The 24400-nt window shown below is 44.9% G+C and overlaps 1 protein-coding gene and 1 long non-coding RNA gene across 4 annotated transcripts; one reads left to right on the forward strand and one right to left on the reverse strand.

The window, feature by feature from the left end:
* The first annotated feature begins 481 nt into the window (after nt 1-481).
* On the forward strand, nt 482-23746 carry LOC132386230 (gastrula zinc finger protein XlCGF26.1-like). Of its 3 annotated transcripts, XR_009509436.1 has the most exons (4): nt 482-522; nt 6380-14066; nt 18761-18929; nt 21860-22239. XR_009509436.1 is itself a non-coding variant. In XM_059958510.1 (2 exons), exons 1-2 carry the CDS (start codon nt 6827-6829, stop codon nt 22946-22948), a joined length of 1962 nt encoding a protein of 653 aa, XP_059814493.1. In that variant the 5' UTR covers nt 6044-6826; the 3' UTR covers nt 22949-23746. The 3 variants fall into 3 exon arrangements, 1 of the variants encoding a protein (XP_059814493.1); XR_009509437.1 differs by lacking the exon at nt 482-522 and having other exon boundaries at nt 6045-11786; XM_059958510.1 differs by lacking the exons at nt 482-522; nt 18761-18929; nt 21860-22239 and adding an exon at nt 22531-23746 and having other exon boundaries at nt 6044-8370.
* On the reverse strand, nt 15328-17243 carry LOC132386231 (uncharacterized). The gene is made up of 2 exons (XR_009509438.1): nt 16065-17243; nt 15328-15741 (listed from the first exon to the last, which is right to left on the reverse strand). It is a non-coding gene; the product is annotated as an uncharacterized LOC132386231 (long non-coding RNA).
* Nucleotides 23747-24400: the final 654 nt, after the last annotated feature.

A 24400-nucleotide genomic window follows, 5' to 3' on the forward strand; every position in this document is an offset into this window, starting at 1 on the left:
GGTTAATCGAAAAACAAAATGCTTAATTTCTACAAAACATTGCAGATTATCAGCAGATCAGGCAGCAAATGTGGAGAGGAATAAATGGGCAGCATATAAGCCGATCCCCTTCAGCATGTCTAGACTGTGTACTCCTCTGCTTAGTTGCTGCCTGAACCTCAGAGCCTCTTCAGCATTTTGTGTGTAATCATCTTTGTATTTCCAGCAAATGCAGAATCTCTTTTGTTTCAGATCTGTTTCAGAACACGAAATGCCTGTTGATATTGAGTGTATCGTTTATGGGAGCCGCTTTCTGCGTTAAGAAAGCTGCTGAGTTTTCTACACAGAAAAAAAAACTGAGATATGGACGTGGAACCGGTCCCTGCAGAATCTTTTAATGGCACCATACTTACCCATAAATCACCACGTTTAAAATTTCGCTGTCGTTTGAAGCACCGATCAAATGCGCAGGCGTCAGGATCGCAGCCGTCTCCGATAAATACGCATGCGCGCAGTATACAAAATGTCGGGAGGATCGGAAAGGTAAGGGTTTTTCTGACTCTAATTGGGTGACAATTGCTGTGAGAACCGGAGGCTGTCGCCCGCAAACTCAGCACAGGCCAGATTTTTTCTTCTCTCTCAGCCCCACGATCCGTACACGGGCCCCGGGGAGCTTCCGGCTAATCAGGGAACGGGAGCAGATAGATCTCACAGACGGAGCTGAGCTCCAGCTATCTGAATGCAAGGATTAGGAACTCGGAAAAAGAGAACAAAATCTTTCTATCAGCTGTTGAGAAAATCACTTTTGTTCTATCTCCTACCGCAGCAAGTGAAAATCTGCAGAAGCTGGAACTCTTTTAATGCTGGAACAGCATTAGGACTCTTTTCCATAGATTCAGCCCGGCCTGCTGAGTTCCTCCAGCATTTTGTGTGTGTTGCTTGTTCTACCTCCTCTTGTTCTGGACTTTTCTACACGTGAGGACATGTTTTGACCCGTTCTGTCTTGGTACATAATGATATCAAGCACCTTTGTCCTGGGCATCAAGCAGCCTTCAAATCACAAATATGCCAGACTCTAGTGAGTCAAACTGCTGCCCTTCCCTTCATATTCATTGGCATTGCCATAACCGAGTTCATCACCGTCCGTCACTTGAGGGAGGGTTCAGTGGAAATATTTATGTAAAATACAGAAACTGGTTGTACCTGTTTGCATTTTGGTGATGCAAAATTTGCTGGAGAATTTGCAAGTGGGAAGAAGGGGAGTGATATTTGGAAGTCTGACTTTTTAAAGCATCATTTAGTAAGAAAATTGCACACAGTGACATACAAAAGTCTGGGCACCCCTGCTCAAAATTCCTGTTCCTGAGAACAGCTAAGCGAGTAAAACAATGACCTGATTTCCAAAAGGCATGAATTTAAAGATGACACATTGTTTAATATTTTAAGCAAGATTACTCTTTTGCATCCATCATTTACAGTTTCAAAATAATAAAAAAGGAAAAGGGCCTGAGTTTGGACACCCTCCATAGTCAGTGCTTAGTAACAACCCCGTTGGCAAGTATCACAGCTTCTAAATACTTTCTGTCGCCAGCCAAGAGTCTTTCAATTCTTGTTTGGGGATTTTTGCCCATTCTTCCTTGCAAAAGGCTTCTAGTTCTGTGAGATTCTTGGGCCGTCTTGCATGCACTACTCTTTTGAGGTCTATCAACAGATTTTTGATGATGTTTAGGTCAGGGGCCTGTGAGGGCCATGGCAAAACCTTCAGCTTGTGCCTCCTGAGGTAGTCCATTGTGGATTTTGAGGTGTGTTTAGGATCATTATCCTGTTGTCGAAGCCATTCTCTTTTCATCTTCAGCTTTTTTACAGACGGTGTGATGTTTGCTTCCAGAATTTGCTGGTATTTAATTGGATTCCATTTCCCTATACCAGTGAAATATTCCCATGCAACTGGCTGTAACACAAGCCCAAAGCATGATCAATCCACCCCTTGCTTAACAGTTGAAGAGGTGTTCTGTTCATTCTGCACCCTTTTTTTCTCCAAACATACCATTGCTCATCGTGGCCAATAAGTTATTTTGTAACTTCATCAGTCCACAGGATTTGTTTCCAAAATGCATAAGGCTTGTTTAGATGTCCCTTTGCAAACTTCTGATGCTGAGTTTTGTGGTGAGGATGCAGGAAATTTTTCTTCGGATGACTCTTCCATGAATGTCATATTTGTGCAGGTATTGCTGCACAGTAGAACAGTGCACCACCACTTCAGAGTCTGCTAAATATTCCTGAAGGTCTTTTGCAGTCAAACGGGGGTTTTGATTTTCCTTTCTAGCAATCCTACAAGCAGTTTTCTCGGAAGGATTTCTTGGTCTTCTGGACCTCAAAATGACCTCCACCGTTCCTGTTAACTGACATTTCTTAAGTACATTACGAACTAAGGAAATGGCTAGCTGTAAACTCTTTGCTGTCTTCTCTTGCTTTGTGGGCATTAAGTATTTTAATTTTCAGAGTGCTAGGCAGGGACTTAGCGGAGCACATGTCTGCTGCTTGTTGGGCCAAGGTTTGTGGAGTCGGTATTTATAAGGCTTTGAAATTTGTAACACCTGGCTTTTCCACAATAACAGGCAGGACACTTTAGAAACTGTTGTAGGAGGAATTATCTGGCAGAGCTAAGTCAAAGGTGTGATAGGGGATTCGATAGTTAGGGGAACATAACTAGAAGAGGATTAACTTCCTAGTGGTAAGGCTTGCAAGTGCTAGTGGGGAGTTAAACTAAAGTTGCAGGCAGGGAGGGAACCAGAATGACAGAACAGATAATGGAGGGGGTTAATTGAATTGAATTGGCTTTATTACTTATATCCTTCATATACATGAAGAGAAAAAAACATTTACATTATGTCTCTGACTAAATGTGCAATGTGCAATTTATAGTCATAATAAATAGTGTGTACAACAGGCAGTCAACATAACATAGAGATACAGGATGAATCAGGATGAATTAATCAGTTTGATGGCTCAGTGGAAGAAGCTGTCCCAGAGCTTGCTGGTCCTGGCTTTGGGATGTTTGCACCACTCTCTGCAGAGTCCTGTGATTGAGGGAAGTACAGTCCCCATACCAGGCAGTGACACAGCCAGTTACAATACTCTCAATTGTAACCCTGTTGAAAGTTCTTAGGATTTAGGTCCCTATTTCAAACTTTTCAATGCTCTGAAGTGAAAGAGCACTGTTGTGTATTTGTCACCAAACAACCAGTGTGTATGGAACATATATTATGATATTGTAGCCGTTACTGGAACTTGGCTCCAGCCAACAGTCTGAGGAATTTAGAGCGACAATTTTTTCTCTGGTGATCGCAGACTATGCCAAGAAACAAAGCTTGATATATTAAGTGATTTTAATTTTCCATATATTGACTGAGACTCCTATACTGTAAAAGGGTTAGTTGGGGTAGAGTTTGTCAAATGTGCCCTTAATCGGGATGTAGAATTCCCAATGTAGAAGTGTGCAATAGGCTGTTAGGAAATGATCTAGGGCTGGTGACACAGAATAGTGTTCATAATTCCATGAGATTCCAAGTAAATATGGAAAAAGAGAGGTCTGGACCACAGGTTGAGATTCTAAATTGGAGAGAGGTCAATTTTGATGGTGTCAGAAAGGATCTGACAAGTGTGGATTGGGACAGGCTGTTTTCTGGCAAATGTGTACTTGGTGAGTGGGAGTTCTTCAGAAGTGAAATTTTGCAGGTGTAGAGTTTGTACGTGCCTGCAAAACTAAAAGTTGAAAGGTAACTGGTGCAGGGAACCTTGGTTTTCAAGAGATATTGAGGCCCCGGATATTTTGTTCCTCTAAATACCTCAGACAGTTGGGTGCTACCAAGACTCATTAATGACTGCAATATCGTAATTCCACACCGTGAGCTCATCCGACAATTTTTTCAGTTGTCTTCTCTTGGTTTTTAAAAGCTTCCCAATAGTTTCTGCTCTTTTGTTTGCCCTCACTTTGTCTTTTATGTTGGCTTTAGCTTCTCATTTCAGCCACAGTTGTGTCCTCATGCCTTTCCAATGCTTCCACTTCTTTGGGATGTGTCTATCACTCACCTTCCGAGTTTCTGCCAGAAACTCCAGCCATTGCTGCTCCGTCATCACTCCTACCAGAATCCCCTTCCAGACAAGTTTGGCCAGCTTCTCTGTCACAGAAACGTGGAGAAGGTCCGAACAGAAACATGCCCACTCTGGACGATCGGAATGGTAATCTATACGGGAGACAAAATAGATGGGGGAGGTTTTAAATAGTAGTTTTCCATCTGTACTTACTCAGAAGATGGGCAAAGAGTCTATAGAAGTGAGGCAAAGCAGCATCAACTTCATGGACCCTGTATAGATTACAGAGGTGGAAGTGTTTGCTGTCTGAAGGCAAATTAGTGTGGATAAATTCCCAGGGCTTGAAATGTAGATCCCTGGCACCCTGTGGAAGACAAGTGCAGAAATTGTTGGGATCCAAGCACAGATATTTAAATCATCCTTAGTGACAGGTGAGGTACTGGAGGATTGGAGGACAGACAATGTTGATCCACTGTTCAAGAAAAGCTCTAAAATTAAGCTAGGAAGTGATATGTTGGTGAATTTCACAGCAGTAGTGAGAAAGTCATTGGGACATATGTGCAGGAACCGGATATATAAGTATTTGGATAGATGTGGACTGATTAAGGATAGACAGCATGGCTTTGTGCATGATAGGTCATGTCTAACCAATCTAATGGAGCTACTCGAGGAAGATATCAGGAAAGTGGGTGAAGACAAGGCAAGTGGATGTTGTCTACATGGACTTTAGCAAGGCACTTGACAAAGTCTCATATGGGAGTTTGGTCAAGAAGGTTCAGTCACTCAGCATTCAAGATGAGACAGTAAATTGAATGAGACACTGTCTTTGGGAGAAGCCAGAGTGTGGTAGCAGATGGTTGCCTCTCTGACTGGAGGCCTGTGACTAGTGGTTGCAAAAAGGATCAGTGCTGGATCTGTTGTTGTTTTTCATCTATATCAGTAATCTGGATAGCAAATTTGTGGATGACAACAAGACTGGTGGTGTAGTGGACAGTGAGGAGGACTATCAGGGCTTTCAGTGTGATCTGGACCAGGTGGGAAAATGGTTTGAGAAATGGAAAATGGAATTTAATGCAGACCAGTGTGAGTTGTGGCACTTTGGTCTGACCTACCAAGGGAGGTCTTTCACAGTGACTGATCGGGCACAGGGGAGTGTTATAGAAGAAAGGGACCTCTTGAAGAAGAAAGTCCTTAATTCACTGAAAGTGGTATCACAGTTAGATAGAGACGGAAGGGAAGATTTTAGCCCAATGGCCTTCATGAACAAAAATACTGACAACAAAAGATGGATGTTATGTTGACTTGCAGAAGACATTGCTGAAGCCTAATTTGGAGTACTGAGTGCAGTTTTGTTCACAACCTACAGGAAAGATGTAAGGACTTTGAAAGAGTTCAGAGAAAATTCACAAGGATGTTGCCATGTCTGGAGGACTTGTGTTATAAGGAAAGATTGAACAGGTCAGGACTTTATTCCTTGGAATGTAGCAGATTGAGGAGAGATTTGATTGTGATAGAGGGGCATAGATAGTGTAAATGCAAGCTGGCTTTTACCACTGAGATGGGGTGGGATTACAACCAGAGGCCCTGGGTTCAGGATGAAAGGTGAAATGTTAAGGGTAACATGAGGGGAAACTTCTTCATACGGTCAGTCTTCCGGGTGTGGAATGAGCAGACAGCGCAAGAAGTGCATGCAAGCTCAATTTCAACATTTCAGAGGTTCATGTAGGTACCTGGATGGTAGGGGTATGGGAGTGGGCAGATTAAATAGTTCAGCACAAACTAGATGGCCCAAAGGGCCTGTTTCTGTGTTGTAATTTTCTACAAGAATCTGAAATATTACAAAAATTCACTCTGTCTTTTTAACAGCTGTGGAGACCAACCATTCACCTCAACAGGAATTTTTTATATAGCGTTAAAACTGTGGCACTTAAAGTTAATAATACATAAAAAAAAATCCCAGATGCACATCAAGAAAGACTATTTGTGTGAGACTGTTTCAGTTACTGTGGGGCCAGGCACCCATGCAGCTTACCAGGAACAGAGAATAATACCAATGGAGAGAGTCCAACTCAGCCAAGGTACAAATTGGAGATGGCAGAAATGCCCCATTCTTATAGAAACAGGAACAGCATTAGGGAATTGATGGTCATTCCAGACTGTGCCCAGTCAGGAGATGATTTATCTGTCCAACCTGGGTTTAACCTCACTGTATCAGTGTGATTCCAGATCAAACCTTGGCAACTCAAGTAATCACATCTGAAATGTTGTCCTAAACCCATTGATGGATTTTGTAAATCTTTTACAGGTTAAAAATGAGAAGGAATTTATCTCCAGGAAGCTCAAACATGGCACACCAGTTTTGTTGTCTCTGTCCAGATATTTAAGAAGTGGGGTGAGGGATTCAATCGACCATCCTTCCTGCTCAGACTGTGGGGAGGGATTCACTCGATCATCCTTCCTGCTCAGACTGTGGGGAGGGATTCACTCCGTCATCTGACCAACTGGCACGCCCGTCATTTTACACAGGAGAGAGGCCGTTCACCTGCTCAGACAGTGGGAATGTATTCACTCGGTCATCACAATTGAAGGTACATCAGCACATTCACACTGGGCAAGGCCATTCACCTGTACTGTGTGTGAGAAAGGATTCAGTCAGTCTTCCCACCTGTGGACACACCAGTCAGATCACTCTGGGCAAAGGCTGGTGATCTGCTGAATATCTGGGAAAGGATTCACTCAGTCATCTGACCTAATGGCACACCAGCGTGTTCACACTGGGCTGAGGCCGTTCACCTGCTCACAATGTGGGAAGGGATTCACTCAGTCATCCCACCTGCACAGTCACAAACGAGTTCACACTGGGGAGAAGCCATTCACCTGCTCAGTCTGTGGGAAGGGATTCACTCAGTCATCCACACTACAGAGTCATCAGCGAGTTCACACTGGAGAGAGGCCATTCACCTGCTCAGAGTGTGGGAAGGGATTCACTCGGTCATCCCAACTACTGGCACACCAGCAAGTTCACACTGGGGAGTGGCCTTTCACCTGCTCAGAATGTGGGAAAGGATTCACTAAGTCATCCAGCTTACTGGTACATCAGCGAGTTCACACAGGGGAGAAGCCATTCAGCTGCTCAGTCTGTGGAAAGAGATTCATTCAGTCATCTTACCTGCAGAGTCATCAGCGAGTTCACACAGGGGAGAAGCCGTTCAGCTGCTCAGTGTGTGGGAAGAGATTCACTCAGTCATCCCACCTACAGAGTCACCAGCGAGTTCACACCGGGGAGAGGCCGTTCACCTGCTCAGACTGTGGTAAGAGATTCACTCAGTCTTCCACCCTACAGAGTCATCAACGAGTTCACACTGGGGAGAGGCCGTTCACTTGCTCAGAATGTGGGAAGAGAGTCACTGATTCATCTGCCCTACAGAGACATCAGCGAGTTCACACTGGGGAGAAGCCGTTCACCTGCTCAGAATGTGGGAAGAGATTCACTGATTCATCCACCCTACAGAAGCATCAGCGAGTTCATACTGGGGAGAAGCCATTCACCTGCTCAGAATGTGGGAAGAGATTCACTCAATTATCCAATCTACAGAGACATCATCGAGTTCACACTGGGGAGAAGCCGTTCACCTGCTCAGTCTGTGGGAAGAGATTCACTGATCCATCCACACTACTGAGTCATCAGCGAGTTCACACTGGGGAGAAGCCATTCACCTGCTCAGAATGTGGGAAGGGATTCACTCGGTCATCCTACCTACAGAGTCATCAACAAGTTCACACTGGAGAGAAGCCGTTCACCTGCACAGAATGTGGGAAGAAATTCACTTGGTCATCCACACTACAGAGTCACCAGCGATTTCACACCGGGGAGAAATCGTTCATCTGCTCAGACTGTGGGAAGGGATTCACTGACTCTTCCACCCTACAGAGACATCAGCGAGTTCACACTGGGGAGAAGCCATTCACCTGCTCAGAATGTGGGAAGGGATTCACTCAGTCATCCCACCTACTGGAACACAAGTTAGTTCACACTGGGGAGAAGCCGTTCACCTGCGCAGAATGTGGAAAGAGATTCGCTCACTCATCCAACCTACATAGTCATCAGCGAGTTCACACTGGGGAGAAGCCGTTCACCTGCTCAGAATGTGGGAAGAGATTCACACACTCTTCCACCCTTCAGAGACATCAGCGAGTTCACACTGGGGAGAAGCCGTTCACTTGCTCAGAATGTGGGAAGGCATTCACTCAGTCATCCCACCTACTGGCGCACCAGTCAGTTCACACTGGGGAGAGGCTGTTCACCTGCTCAGACTGTGGGAAGGGATTCACTCAGTCATCCAACCTACAGAGACATCAGCAAGTTCACACTGGGGAGAAGCCGTTCACCTGCTCAGTCTGTGGGAAAGGATTCACTCAGTCATCCCAACTACTGGAACACAAGTCAGTTCATAGTGGGGAGTGGCCATTGTTATGAATCCCTAGGTTTCGTTTGATATGGACTCATTTTAAGAGAAATTAAGAAGGTGAATCAGTCTGACTTGCAGCTTGTTTACATCGCTCGCAGCTTGTTTAGTTTTAACCGAGGACACAGACACTCAGAGTCAGATGGAGATGGATGAAAAATGGAAGGATTGAAACCAGGGAACTAGTGGCTAAAGGTCACTGTTTAGAACTTTCCTGTGCCCACAAGGGTGGGTTAATTATCCATTCACTGTACATTGAATGTGTGGTTGTCCCCTTGTTTGATCCATAGACGTGTATCTGATTTGAGGTATCCTGTGAAGTCCACTTATGTGTTAACCCTTGCCTGGGTGTGACGTGGTCATTCATTTGAAGATGATACCCCTCATGACAAGTCACTTTTGGTGATAATTTGTATGTAGATTTGTAAAGATGACTGATAAAATCTACAGCAACTGGTCTCTCATTTTACCACTGTGGAACCTGTAGAACAGACAGACAGACAGACGTACTTTATTGATCCTGAGGGAAATTGAGTTTCATTTCAGCCACACCAACCAAGAATAGTGTAGAAATATATAGCAATATAATACCATCAATAATTAAATAATAATAAGTTAATCTTTGCAAGTGGAAATAATTCCAGGACCAGCCTATTGGCTCAGGATGTCTGGCACTATGAGGGAAGATTAGAAAAGTTTGATGGCCACAGGCAGGAATGACTTCCTGTGACGCTCAGTGTTACATCTCGGTGGAATGAGTCTCCGGCTGAATGTACTCCTGTGCCTAACCAGTATACTATGGAGCGGATTGGAGTCATTGTCCAAGATGGCATGCAACTTGGACATCATTCTCTTTTACGACACCACCGTCAGAGAGTGCAGTTCAACCCCCGCAACATCACTGGCATTACGAATGAGTTTGTTGATTCTGTTGGTGTCTGCTACCCTCAACCTTCTTCCCCAGCACACAACAGCAAACATGATAACACTGGTCACCACAGCCTCGTAGAACATACTCACCATCGTCTGGTAGATGTCAAAGGACCTCAGTCACCTCAGGAAATAGAGTCGGCTCTGACCCTTCTTGTAAACAGCCTGTGTGTTCTTTGAGCAGTCCTGTTTATTGTCAATTCGTATCCCCAGGTATTTGTAATCTTCCACCATGTCCACACTGACCCCTTGGGTGGAAACAGGGGTCACCAGTGCCTTAACCCTCCTCAGGTCCACCACCAGCTCCTTAGTCTTTTTCACAGTAAGCTGCAGATGATTCTGCTCGTACCATGTGACAAAGATTTCCACCATAGCTCTGTACTCAGCCTCATCTCCATTGCTGTTCGACATAACTGCCTTCTCTCGACATTTACCCTGAATTACAAATATCTCTCTCATCACCTATTTTGTGGATGAACTGAACATTCATACTTTACCATCTGAAGACTCCAAGCCTTGTTTCCCCCGAGCTCAATAGTTTGGGAGTTATATTTACACACATATATACACATAACACTGTTAATTTTCATTTAATTTGCTGAAGTTACTATAGTATAAATGGATACTAATAAGCATTGTTGTTTTCACATCAAAAACAGACTCCAGTAGTAGTCTGTTGCTGGTGGTTCGTTTCTGAAGCGTTAAGGTTCGTAACAAAATGGGGCCTGCTTCTGGGATATGATCAAATTTGAGGATTGATTAATTATCAATTTCATTGGGGAAATCTCTTTTGATTTATTTCTGTTTGGAAAATTTGCAGCAATGGATGTTGATCGATGTCAGGAAGCGCCAACCTCTGTGGCATTAGAGGACGCCAGAAGGGTTGAGTTGTTGAGTATTGCTGAAAGGTTAAAACTTGCTAAGGTGAAATTGACAATGAGGAGATGCAGAGGATAACAGCTTAACATTATGTATCTGAGGGGGTGTTTAAAGTGGAGGAGTTGGAGGGGTTTCCTGAAAGTAAACCTCGTGAGCTTGAGCTCCAGTACAAGTGAGAAAAATTAAAGATGGAGGCTGCGGAAAGGCAGAGGCAGTTTGAGGCTAGAGAGGCAGAAAAACAGACAGAAAATTGTCTCATAAAGTGTAATAAAGGGAAAGGCTTAGCATGCCTATACTGCTTTGCCAGTTGATGAAGCAGCTGATTTTTTATACTGCACCAATCATCGCCACTGGGCTATAAACGTGCAAGAGCAGTGTGTGGTTCAGTGCTTTGCTCAAAAACACTCACACTGCCTCGGCTGAGGCTCGAAAACATGACCTTCAGATCACTAGTTCAACACCCTAACCAGCTGGCCACGCACCACACATTATGACCTAGTGAAGCAGGCTGTGCTCAAAACTTATGAGTTGGTCCCAGAAGCATAAAGGCAAAAGTTTAGAAATTTGAAGAAACCTGTGAAACAGACTTATATGGAATTTGCTTATGAGTAATTTGTGTGTATTGCCCGCTGGTGCACATATAAAAAATATAAATAATGATTTTAACAGCTTGAACGAGTTGGTTTTAACTGAAGAATCCAAAAAGTGTGTCCCTGATGACATAAAGATGTATTTAGATGGAAATGATGCTGCCACTATGCAGGAGTCTGCTAGATTAGCAGATCAGTTTGCTTTAACTCATAAGGTTATGGTTACCCTGAATAAGAGTTTCGAAAAGAGTAGCAGGGATAACCAGGGTAAACCAGAAATTAATGCTGGGATTTGTCACAGTTGTCAAGTTTTGGCTAAACCTCATCAGGTCACCCCAGTGGCCCCACTCCGACCTATACCTGCATTCTGTGAACCCTTTTCTAAAGATATAGAGAATTATGTTGGCCCATTGCCAAAGCCTAAAGCTGGCCATCAGTATCTGCTAACTATTATGTGTACTGCGTCCAGATTCCCAGAGGCAATGCCTCTCAGAAATATTAAAGCTAAAACTGTGGCGAAGGCTCTTACTGAGTTTTTTTTTACTTTATTCGATTTGTCTCAAGAAATCCAGTCTGATCAAGGAAGTAATTTTACATCTGGGTTATTCCAGCAGGTAGTTTCTGAACTGGGAGCAAAACAAATTACATCGTCTACATACCATCCAGAATCACAAGGGGCTTTAGAAAGATTTCACTATACCCCCAAAACAATGATTAAGACATACTGTGTTGAAAATGGAAACAACTAGGATGAAGGAATACATTTGCTTTTGTTCGCAGTAAGAGAGTCGGTTCAGGAATCATTGGGCTTTACTCCATTTGAACTCGTATTTGGACGCAGAGTGAGGTGACCTTTGACCTTGTAAAAGGAGCGGTGGATTGGTAGGGATTTACATGTTAACTTGTTAGACTATGTTTTAAATTTCAAAAATAAACTACACCAATTCTGTGGTCTAGCGAGACAAAACTTAAAGATTTCTCAAAACAAAATGAAGTGTTGGTTTGATAAGCAGGGTTGTGAAAGAAAATACCAGGTGTGAGATAAGGTGCTTGCCTTATGTTGACGAATCCACTTCAGGTGAAATTCAATAGACCGTATGAAATAGTCTCTCAATTTAATGATGTGAATTATGTTATTACAACACACAACCTACGTAAACTAACACACCTGGCACACATAAATATGATAAAGCCTTGTTTTGACAATCAGGCACCATCTGTGTGTGTTGTTGTCAAAACATATGAATCTGGCAACCCTGAGCTTGAAACAATTGACTCGTCTGAGACTTTTTACAAGCCAAACGTGGTCCCAGTTCGGCTAATGAACTCCGTTGTTCCAGAAAACATTGATAACAAGTCGGCTCATCTGCAGCCAAAGCAACAACAACAGCTGAAGGAATTAATTCTGAAGTTTAAAGATTTCTTTCCCGATGTTCGCAAGCAAACCACGGTCTCATTACATGATGCAGATATTGGTCAAGCCAAACCGATTAAACAACACCCATATCGCATGAACGTAGAGAATGTAAATTGGCTGAGCAATTGTTGTAAGCGTGGAAACAGATTCAGTAGGTCTCAGGGGCACAGATTATGGGAAGGTAAATGAAGTAACAAAAACAGATGCCTATCCTGTCGCTAGGATAGATGATTGCATCGATAAAGTTGGAATAGCTAATTTCTTACAAAGATTGATCTGTTGACAGGGTATTGGTGTGTTCTATTGACGGACAGACATAGAGAAATTTCTGCCTTTGCGACACCATCTCGGTTGTATGAATACAATGTTTTGCCTTTTGGAAAGAAAAATGCTCCAGGAACATCCCAGAGAATGATTAATTTTGAAATTCGAGGGTTAGAACACACAGATGCCTATATTGATGACTTAGTCACAGGGAGTGACACTTGGGAAGAGCATATCTCTGATTGGTAAGAAGGCTCTGAGAAGGTTTCTGGGAATGGATGGATATTATCGTAAGTTCTGTAAGAACTTTCCTGCTCTCGCTCTTCCTCTGACTAATCTCCTGAAGATGGGTGAAAAGTTTGTTTGGACTGAACCTTGTCAGGAGGCATTTGATCGATTGAAAGATATTATTTGAGATTAGGCCAATCAATGTAGTATTCTCAGCAAATTTAATTAGCAGATTGGAGCTGTGGGTGGCAACACAAGTCATGGGTGCACAGAGAGTAAAGGAGAGGGCCAAAGTGACAACCCTGTGGGGTATGTGTGCTGAGGGTCAGAGAGACAGAGGAGATGGAGCCCACTCTTACCACCTGCTGGTGATCTGACAGGAAGTCCAGGATCCAGCTACACAAGGCAGGGTGAAGGCCGAGGTCTCTGAGCTCCTTGTCGATACTTCATGCCTTTGTATGGCTTCTGCTCTGCCCATGACTGCAAGAAACTGCAGAGAACTTTGGAGAGCAGAGAACATCAGAGAAACAAGCCTCCACTCCATGGACTCTCCCTACACTTCCCCTCCCTCGGAAAAGCAGGCCATGTACACAAAGAACCTCATAACCCGGACATTCTTGCTGCAAACCCGCTCCCACATTGGCGGAGAGATACAAAAGCCTTAAAGTGCGTAACACCAGGCTGAAGAACGGCTTCCTGTCTGCAGTTATAAGCCAAATGAATGATAAAATGGACTCGGCCTCACAATGTAACTCGACGTGACCCTGCACCATATGTCTATCTGCACCGCACTTTCTCTGCAGCCATAATACTTTGTTACAGTTATTTTTTTGTTGTCTATGAGTTCAATGTACTGTTGTAATGTATCGATCTGTGTGGATGTTACATCAGGCAAGGTTTTCACTGTAGCTCAGTACGTGATGATAATAAACAAATACACCACTTTAATTGTGTGGAAATATTAGACAGACTGAGCTTCTGCTCCGGAACCACAGAAGGAAACTGACCAGTTGTCATTTCTGTGGAAAGCAAATATATGGAAAATGCTTCAATCTCACATTACGATCTGCGGTAACTGGGATCAGGTGACTGGCGGTGGGTCTCCCATATCAATATCAGAATCAAGTTTAATAGCACCAGCATATGCCATGAAATTCGTTGTCTCTGCGGTAGCAGTAGAACCTAATTAACAAAGGATCTTAACAATTGTGACTTAAAGTAAGTATATATATATATATAGTACAAAAATATAAAAAAAATGTAATAAGCTATTCTAATTGTGTAAATGTAATAATCTAATTTAATTGTGTGGAGCTATTTGATCCGGATCTCACTGCGTTCTCTGAAAGGGACAAAGGTGAAGCTACACGTACACGTCGAGCAGTGACCCGCAAATACTGCAGATCTGCAGAAAAACGTGAACAGGAAACGGGATCAGGTGACGGGTGGAGGGTCTCCCTCCTGAACTGGTGACTCTGCTCCTCGGCCCTAACATGCTGCCCGACCCATCCGCCGCATTCCCCACATTATTCCATATTTACACCAGATACATGTCTACTTTTCCACACCATATCTACCGCGATCCCTTTCCCTCCACCCCCAGGTCACAGAGTCACGGGCTCGATTCCCATCCCCTTTTTCAGAGACTGGGATCACTGGTTCAACCGGTAATGATGTTCTGCATTTCAATGTGTTCACCTCTCAGTCCTCGATTCTCTAAATGACATTTAGAGTTACCACATTTGATCTTTCTTCAGGTTATGACCCCACCTCTCCAGGGATCAGTCAAGTGAATCTTCATTGCACTCTCTATAACAAATACTCTCTAACCTCATTGTTTATGGAATTAATTTCCATCTTCTGCAGCTCCGTGTTGCCCCAACCATTGAGCTCCCACCCCTGTCACTATTTTCACCTTCCACCTCCCCCCTCACCTGAATCCACCTCTCACTCCCCAGCTCATGCCCCATCCCTACCCCTCACCTCTTTTCTCTGACTATTTCCCCTCCACTCTCAGTCCAGAGGGAGGGTCTCGGCCCGAAATGTTTACGGTCCATCTCCCTCCACAGATGCTGTCCGACCCACTGAGTTCCTCCGGCAGTTTGCTCTTTGGTCTGTATAACCCGTGTTAATATGGGGAGCGGGATTTTACACCATATTGCAGGGTTAGGGTTAATGGATTTTTCGGTGAGACGACAACATTAATCAGGGGTTTCATCACTGAATCCAGGGTTGTGGGATGTAAAGTCCCCTGTTATGTGTCCGGCTGTGCCGTGTTGTTGGTGGAGTGGGCAGCGTGGTGTTTGTCTCGATTCGGGTCACAACACCAGAATTGCCAGCGGGATCCACACACAGTGTATTAGTCAACAGAAAACCTCTCGTCCCTGCAGTCTTTGTCTCCTGGTAAACTCAACACCCTGACAGTGTGGACCATAGATACCCCTTCCTCTCAGAGTCAGGGAATCACTCAGACAGCTGATCGCTGAGAGGAATTATATTTATTGGTCATTAAAGTTCGCCCAGATTCGTTTGGACGGATTTGATGTGGAGTTCGGGGTGTCACAGTGACAGGGCCGGACGGCCGAACTCTTTCCGTTGTCCAAACATCCTTCCAGGTGAGGCGACACTTCACCTTTGAATCTTCCGGGGTCGCCCGTTGTGTCCGCTGCTCCCGATGCGGCCGCCTCTACACTGTTGACACCGGCTCCTCTGCAGTTGTGTCGGGAAGGAACGTTTTTAACGGGTGTCGATATTTTTCTTCCCTTTTGTGCGGGCGGGAGGGGTGGGTTTTGGGGGTTGATGATCGGGATGCCGTCCTTTTGATGCGGGGGGTGGGGAGGGAGTTTCATTTTTTTTTTCTCTGAACGACTAACGTTTTCTTTGTTTCGTGGTTCTCGGAAAAGGAAAAAAACTCAGTGTTATTTATGAATTCCTGCTTTGATAATAAATTAATCTTTCAACCATCCACTCCGAGCGGGACTTCCCGGTGTCCAGACATTTCAATTCCGATTCCCATTCCCGTTCCGACGTGTCATCCCATCCCTTGCCAAGATGAGGCCACCCTCAGGGTGCGGGATCAGCAACTTGTATTCCGTCTGGGTGCCCCCACCCACCCTGATGGCATGAATATCGATTTCCCCTTCCGGTGAACAAATTTACCTCATACCCCTCCCTCCCACTCCCTCTCATCCCCTCTGTCTTTGTACGTCCTCTCACCTGCTTATCACTTCACTCTGGGTCCACTGCTCCATCCCTTTCTCAATATATTGAAGTGTACCTGTGAGTGTCGATACTCAAAATATCCTCACACGTCTGGTGTTACATGGTTCGACCTTCATACATCCTGTTTAGTGTTTAAATATATAAAAAGTTAAAGAAGCTAGAATCTTTACATAAATTATTATCGCAACTAAACGAATAGAAAATATTGTATTTTGGAAGTGACAAATGTTAATGGGAGGAGAGCAACCATTTAGGAGGTTTGGAAATGCATTTCATCTCGTTCATTGTCTCACTAAGTTACTCTTTTTCCTATCAACACAAAGAGAAAAAGAGCCTCTTTTCAATCAACTACAGTTGGTGGAGCGAGGCCAAGGAGTTAATCAGCTACTAATGATATGAAATGACGTAAAACTAGCTTGTAGCCTAGAATTTTTTTTCCATTTGGCTTCCAAAACAAAACTAAATTTATCCAGGTGTAGAAGAGGATTTTGGATGATTAGCTTGTGTATTTTTCTTTCATTATTTTCGACTCTTAAACATGGGTTTCGATGTTCATTCCGTGCTTAATATAGCTCCTTCCTGGAATCCAATGGTATCCATTGGAAAGAGCGGAAAAATGCTTGCATTTGTGTACAGGTATTTCCCAACTTCATTGGACAACGGGACGAGCGAGAAGGAATTTCACAAATACCTAAATAAAAAACAGTCACAGCTCCAGGCTTTCACCAAAAACAATCAAATATCCTAATGTTATTAGTGGTATTTCTCCCCACCAGCCAACACCCCCGCTTCTGTAAAATTCGCTCTATTTAATATGCGGGGTTGTTAAATTCCGCACTTGTTTATATTGACTTTTTTACAGAGGTGTCAGAGCGGCGCTGCTGTGAGCTCTGGTAGCACTGCACCCCTGAATGTATGAGATAGTACAGTGTTAAATGCAAAACCCTGAGCAGTGTCGATGGTCAGAGGGATCTTAGACTCCAAGTTCATCACTCCCTGAAAGAGACTGCACAGATTGATCGGGTCGATAAGAAGGCAAATGGCATGGTTGTCTTTATTAGTTGAAGCACTGAGTTCAAAAGTCATGAAGTTGTGTTGCAGCTTTGTAAAACTTGTTAGCTCACATCTGGAGTGTTTCATACTGTTCTGGTCGCCCCCATTCTCGGAAGGATGTCCGGGCTTTGGAGAGGGCGCAAAAGAGGTTTACCAGGATACTCCCTGGATTAGAGGGCATGAGCTAATTCAAGAGGCTGGACAAACTTGTGTTGTTTTCTCCAGGCTGGGGTGAGACTGGATGGACGTTTACAAGATTACGAGAGGAATAGGTAGAGTGGACAGAGGGTATGTTTTTTCCTGGGGGTTTGAAATGTCTGACACATTTAAGGTGAGAGGAGATGTGAGGGGCAAGTTTGTTTATTTCCACAGAGTGCTAGGAAGCTGTAAACTATGCCTGGGATGTTAGACCCCACCAGTCACGTGATCCCATTTGCCCCTCCCATTTAACCATAGATGTAACAATCTCTTTGTGCATGTTCTCAATCTCCAGGTGGGTGGTCACGCATCCTCCATGTTGTGTTGGGGAAATCTGATGTTGGCCACTGAGTCCCGTTAACTTCCTCCCAACTGGCCTCGTTTCCTGAGGCTCCTCACATTTGACCTGGAGCTTTATGGGTGTTGTGTCTTCTCCCGGACTGGCGTGGGTGAGAAAGGAGAACGTCCCAGGTTGTGGGGATCTTTGATTTCACTGCCTGCTTTACCGAGAGACTGGGAAGTCTCGGGGTGAGAATGTTTCCTGTGATGTGCTGATCTGGACACAAGGACACACATGCAACCTCTGCCAAGGCTCGAACTAGCAACCTTCAGATCTCTAGATGAACGCCTTAACCACTTGGCCACGCGCCAACACATGTGATAGTAGAACACTAAAGAAAGCACAATGTTTCCCTTTAAATTATCCTGGTACCAATTTGTTTGTTATTCCTGGAAATGTGTTCAGTACAGTTGTTGCTAACAAGGTGTACATAAGTAATCTCAGGAATGATCGGCTTTATGTATGAGGAGCATTTGATGGTTCTGGACCTGTGCTCAATGGAGTTCAGAGGGATGGTGGGGGTGGTGGAGGGATGTATGGTTAAGTAAACCGACTGAATGTTGAAAAGCCTGGATACAGTGGACATGGAGTGGATGTTTCCATTAGACAGCGAGTCTGTGATCTGACAGCACTGTCTCAGAGTAAAGATGCTTCTCTTTAAAACTGAGATGAGAAAAAATAAATTGGCCTTAAGGTGTCTGATCTGTGGAATTTGTTGCCACAGAGGTTGGTTGAGGCTCCAATTTGGATATATTTGTGACAGATTAATATATTCATGATTGCTGAGTAGCTTCAGGTTTACAGGAGGAAGACAGGGATATGGTGTTGGAATAAAAATCAGCCGTGGTTGAATGATGGGCAGACCAGATGTATCGAATCACCTAATTCTGTCTTATGTCTTACCATGACTGAATGATGGCTCCTTCTTATCCCATATCGTTCTGTGAGATGTGAGGGACAATAAAAGATTGTTCACTGAGATCGTTAAATCTGCCTTCAGTGTTTAAATTTCAGTGAGTTTTGTTCTTAGTAACATTAAGCAGAAAAGTTTAGTTCTCCTTTTCATTATTAATGTGCTTCATTGTCTCTCTGGTTAAAGTTAGACCTGTGGTGAGAGATTTATTGGAAGAAAAACACCAACTGGAGGCAAACCACGACTGAAGACGAGGGAACAGCAACAAGTGTACCAGCCCGAGGACTGAGAGCACCGACTGGAGAGAAACCAATCTGACTCGGAGATTCCAGTGATTCAGTCAGGAGAATGTTTGGTGAGTCTCGTTTACTCAAACACTGGTCCTTTAGATATTACATACCTGTACAAAGGAAGGTAGGTAATAGTGGGGAGTGAGACTGAATGTGCCCAGAAGAACCAGTTATGCCTCTGTCAGACCCAGTTGCAATCAGTCCCGGTCTGGTAATGTGCTTCCAGCAGCCCAGCCCTTTGAAACCACTCCCATTCCCTCACAGTGGTCACTCAGTTCAAGATCTTACATCCTCTGATGCAGCTTTTGGTCAGTTCTGAGTGGGGAGAGGGAAAGAGAGGGGAGTGTTTTTACTGACTGTCTTTCAAAAACAGTATTTGTTTGAACTTGCTGCAGACTCTCTACCCATACCCTGTACTTTCTCAACCAAATTATTGACATAGATTACAAGTAGCAATGGGTGTAACCCCAGGAATCGTCACTAAGCATGGAACTCGAGTCCAAGAAACAGTCTCTCACCATCACCCTCTGATTCCTACCACCCAGCCATTCCCAGGCTCTGGGGCTCTGTAACAAACTCAATGTTAACAGGGAGATTAGTCAGTGATTAAGATGATGAGAGAATTGTGGCCTCCTGAAAGGACATGCGAGCTGAGCTGTCTGATTCATTGGACCAGATCCACCCTCGTTGACAACATAATTTACCCCTTGTCCATCCACCCAAGTCATGTTACTTCCGATAACCCACAGTACCCCAACCACCCCCCGCACACCCACACCCTTCTGACCATTCACCCCACACCGACACATAGACAGGCCCCCTTCACCCACGTCCACCCTCCCAGCTTGGGGAACCACAACAAACTGATCCCGCGATCCCGACACAGTGCAAAACTAACGCCAGGGATGCAAGACTGGAGAGCCCGGAGCCTCCAGTTGTCCGGCTCGGTCCCGGCCCTTTGCCACTTGCACCCGGCCCTGGATTTACACAAACCCGAGATTAACCCCTTCCTCACCGCCACCTGAACAGGAGAAACACCCGCATCAGCTGGGGTTGAGCTGCAGTTGGTTCCGGTATGTGTTAAAGCTCCCCGCTGTCGGATATGGAGACCAGAATCGTACGCGGTAAAACCATATAACAATTACAGCATGGAAACAGGCCGTCTCGGCCCTTCTAGCCTGTGCCGAACGCTTACTCTCACCTCATTCCACTTACCTGCACTCACCCCATAACCCTCCATTCCTTTCCTGTACATATACCTATACAATTTTTTTTTAAATGACAAAATCAAACCTGTCTCTACCACTTCCACTGGAAGCTCGTTCCACACAGTTACCACTCTCTGAGTAAAGAAGTTACCCCTCGTGTTGCCCCCTAATCTTTTGCCCCTTAACTCTCAACTCATGTCCTCTTATTTGAATCTCCCCTACTCTCAATGGAAAAAACCTGTCCACGTCAACTCTGTCTATCCCCTCATAATTTTAAATACCTCTATCAAGTCCCCCCACAACCTTCTACGCTCCAAATAATGAAGACCTAACTTGTTCAACCTTTCTCTGTAACTCGGGTGCTGAAACCCAGGTAACGTTCTGGTAAATCTCCTCTGTACTCTATTGACATCTTTCCTATAATTTCGTGACCAGAACTGTATACAAAACTCCAAAATCTGGCCTCGCTAATGCCTTCTACAATTTTAACATCACATCCCAACTCCAATACTCAATGCTCTGATTTATAAAGGCCAGCATACCAAAAGCTTTCTTCACCACATGAGATTCCACCTTCAGGGAAATATGCACCATTATTCCTAGATTTCCTCACACTGTCTACAAGCTTTCTCTATTTGTGAACTAACCACTTCTCTCCTAGTCTCTTCAATTTGATTCGCACCCCCCAACCATTCTAGTTTAAAGTCTCCCCAGTAGCCTTCACAGATCTCCCGCCAGGATATTAATCCCCCTAGGTTTCAAGTGTAACCCGTCATTTTTGTACAGATTACTCCTGCCCCAAAAGAGGTCCCAATGATCAAGAAACTTGAATCCCTGCCCCCTGCTCCAATCCCTCAGCCACGCATTTATCCTCCACCTCATTCCATTCCTACTGTCACTGCCGCGTGGCACAGGCAGCAATCCCGAGATTACTCCAGCCCTCCCTTCTTGCTCCCTCTCTCCCTCACTCTCAATTCTCCCTAACCCCTTCCTTGTCATCACAAGGATGTTGCCAGATCTGGAAGACTTGGGTTATAAGGAGAGATTGAACAGGCCAGGACTTTATTCCTTGGAATGTGGAAGATTGAGGGGAGATTTGATGGAGGTATACTACATTTATGAGGGTTAGAGATAGGGTAAAAGCAAGCTGGCTTTTACCACTGAGATGGGGTGTGACTATAACCAGAGGCCATGGGTTAAGGGTGAAAGGTGAAACGTTCAGGGGAACATGAGGGGAAACTTCTGCTGGGTGAGTTTCCAAAGAGATCACCAGCTCGAAACCCAGCACGGATGGAATGCGTGCAGGGGAGCCGGCTGGATTCGAACTCGGGACCTTTCATCCTGAAGTCTGGCATTGATGCCACTATGCCACCAGCCAGGTCAGGAGATATTGACATGGCATTGAAACTGTGGCACTTTATATTAACATTACATAAAGGGAAACCCCAGCTGCACGTCAACAAAGGCTATTTACGTGAGAGGGTTTATTTACCGTGGGGCCAGACACCCTTTCAGAGTGGGAAGAGGGACTAATTCAAATGGACAGAGTCAAACAGAGCCAAGTCACAGATTGGAGATGGCATGTGTCCCACTCTTATAGACCATCAGAGAGTTTGAGGGTCATTCCAGATACCAGCACTGTGCCCAGTTAGAAGGTGATTTCTCTCTCCAACTTGTGTTCAACTTCATTGTAACAGTGTGATGTCGGATCACACCTTGGCAACTCAAGTGATCTCATCTCAAATGTTGTCCTTCACCCACTGATGGATTTTTAAATCTTTTCACAGGTTAAAATCGACCAGGAATTTGTCTATGGGAATTCAAACTCAACACACCAGTTGTGCTGTCTCTGTCTAGATATTTAAGGAGCAAGAGATTCAATCAGCCATCCTTCCTGCTCAGACTTTGCGGAGGGATTCACTCGGTCATCTGACCAATTGACACGTCCATCATTTTACACGGGAGAGACCATTCACCTGCTCAGACTGTGGGAATGGATTCACTCGGTAATCTCAACTGAAGCTACACACTGGGCAAGGCCATTCATCTATTCTGTGAGTGGGAAGGGGTTCAGTCGGTCTTCCCACCTGTGGACACACCAGTCAGTTCACACGGGGCAGAGACTGGTCATCTGCTGAATTTGTGGGGAAGGATTCACTCGGTCATCTGATCTAATGGCTCACCAGCGAGTTCACACCGGGCAGCGGCTGTTCGCCTGCTCAGACTGTGGGAAGGGATTCACTTGCTCATCTAAACTGAAGGTACATCAGCGAGTTCACACTGGGGAGAGGCCATTCACCTGCTCAGACTGTGGGAAGGGATTCACTTGCTCATCCACACTGAAGGCACACCAGCGAGTACACACAGGGGTGTGGCCGTTCACCTGCTCAGAATGTGGGAAGGGATTCAGTCAGTCATCTGATCTACAAAAACACCAGCGAGTTCACACTGGGGAGAGGCCGTTCATCTGCTCAGACTGTGGGAAGGGATTCAGTCATTCATCCACCCTACACAGTCACCAACGAGTTCACACTGGGGAGAGGCCATTCACCTGCTCAGATTGTGGGAAAGGATTCAGTCATTCATCCACCTTACAGAGACACCAGCGAGTTCACACTGGGGAGAAGCCATTCACCTGCTCAGAATGTGGGAGGGGATTCACTCAGTCATCTGATCTACAAAACCACCAGCGAGTTCACACTGGGGAGCGGCCATTCACCTGCTCAGTCTGTGGGAAGGGATTCACACAGTCATCCAAACTATTGGCACACCAGTCAGTTCACACTGGGGAGCGGCCGTTCACCTGCTCAGACTGTGGGAAGGGATTCACGCTGTCATCTAATCTACTGAGACACCAGCGAGTTCACACTGGGTAGAGGCCGATCACCTGCTCAGTCTTTGGGAAGAGATTCTCTCGGCCATCTCCACCAAATGTGCATGATTGTCAAGTCAAATTTGAGTTTCAGGAAGGTATCAAGGAAGAGCAAGAATTCACTGGCAGAGAGGACGGAACCTACTGCCTGAGGGCGGTTTCTGCCCAGAACATTTGGGCGGACCCCGCAGCGTCACAGTGGCAGTCCGAGAGCAGCGTCACAACCCGCGGTAAGATGCCGAACTTTAAATAATTGTTGAGACTGTTTCAGGGAAAGGAACACTGCTGTCACTGCGTTTGGTTTAACTCCGCCATCGGGATCATCGCATGCAGGCACTTCTTGAAAATGGCGCAAGGCTTAAGAAGTGCTTGCGAACCTTTGAGAGAGTTCACCCAGTTTGGAATCATAACGGTCCAGTAGAGAAACGGAGGTGCACGTCCAAAATTGTCTCCGAAGTCCGAGAGGCAGCCAGTTTTTCACCTAATCCTAATGCTAATGCTACTGCCTTATGACTAACCTTGACTAGACTAATGACTGACATGACTGATTATTTATGACTACTGACTAATAACTAAGAACTATGAAATGCCACACTTGTGAAAATAAAAATAAAAAATGGAAAAGAAGGAAAGTTGTTTGTTCATTGAATGGAATCCGGTTAAAACCTTCGGGTATTCAGTCCCGTTCGAGTGTGGAAGCTGCACATGTGCAAAGGGAGCAGTGAAAATACTGCTTGACAAAACTGTTTGACTCGGAAACTGGAGGACCAGGAAACAGAAATCTGTGAGCTTTGAGCTGGATCAGCAAGAGCAATAAACTGTAGTCCTGAAAAAGGAAGGAAGGAGAAAGGAGGATGCTGAAATACTAACACCAACGGAGTTGGGCTTTTCCTCCAATTTTCCCACGCCAGCCGTCAGACTGAAACCGACGGCCCTTCCCAAGTTTCCTGGCAGCAGACGTGATTTTCACAGGTGGAGAAAGGACTGGGAAGCAATCCAGAGGCAGAGAGAGCTGACCGGTTCAAGAGAGGTGAAAAAGGTTCAACTGCTGGACAGTCTTGACGACAAAGTCAGAAGAGACCTTCGCCTCAAAACTTATAAAACTGCAGATGTCATCTTTCGTGTTCTAGAAAACCGCTATGGAAATCGAGCGTGGAAATCGGAAATGGATAGTATTGGTGCAGCATGCGAGCCAAAATGCGGGGGTTGTGGCTGCGGAAACTGCCAGCCGGGCGGCAAAGGAATGACTCTTGCTGAAGAGAGGGAACTTGTATACAAATTCATATACAAAAAAAATCAAAGCAATAGTGATAAGGGAGAAAGAAAGGCATGAATATTGACCTCTAACTTCCGTTAATGCCCGTCCTCCCCTTCTTACCCCATCCCTGACATACTGAGTTGCCCATCATGCCACCTGTTCTCTATCTCCCTCTGGTGCTACCCTCCACCTTTCTTC

This window comes from Hypanus sabinus, unplaced genomic scaffold (genome assembly GCF_030144855.1).
Source record: "Hypanus sabinus isolate sHypSab1 unplaced genomic scaffold, sHypSab1.hap1 scaffold_107, whole genome shotgun sequence".
Classification (NCBI taxonomy): domain Eukaryota; kingdom Metazoa; phylum Chordata; class Chondrichthyes; order Myliobatiformes; family Dasyatidae; genus Hypanus; species Hypanus sabinus.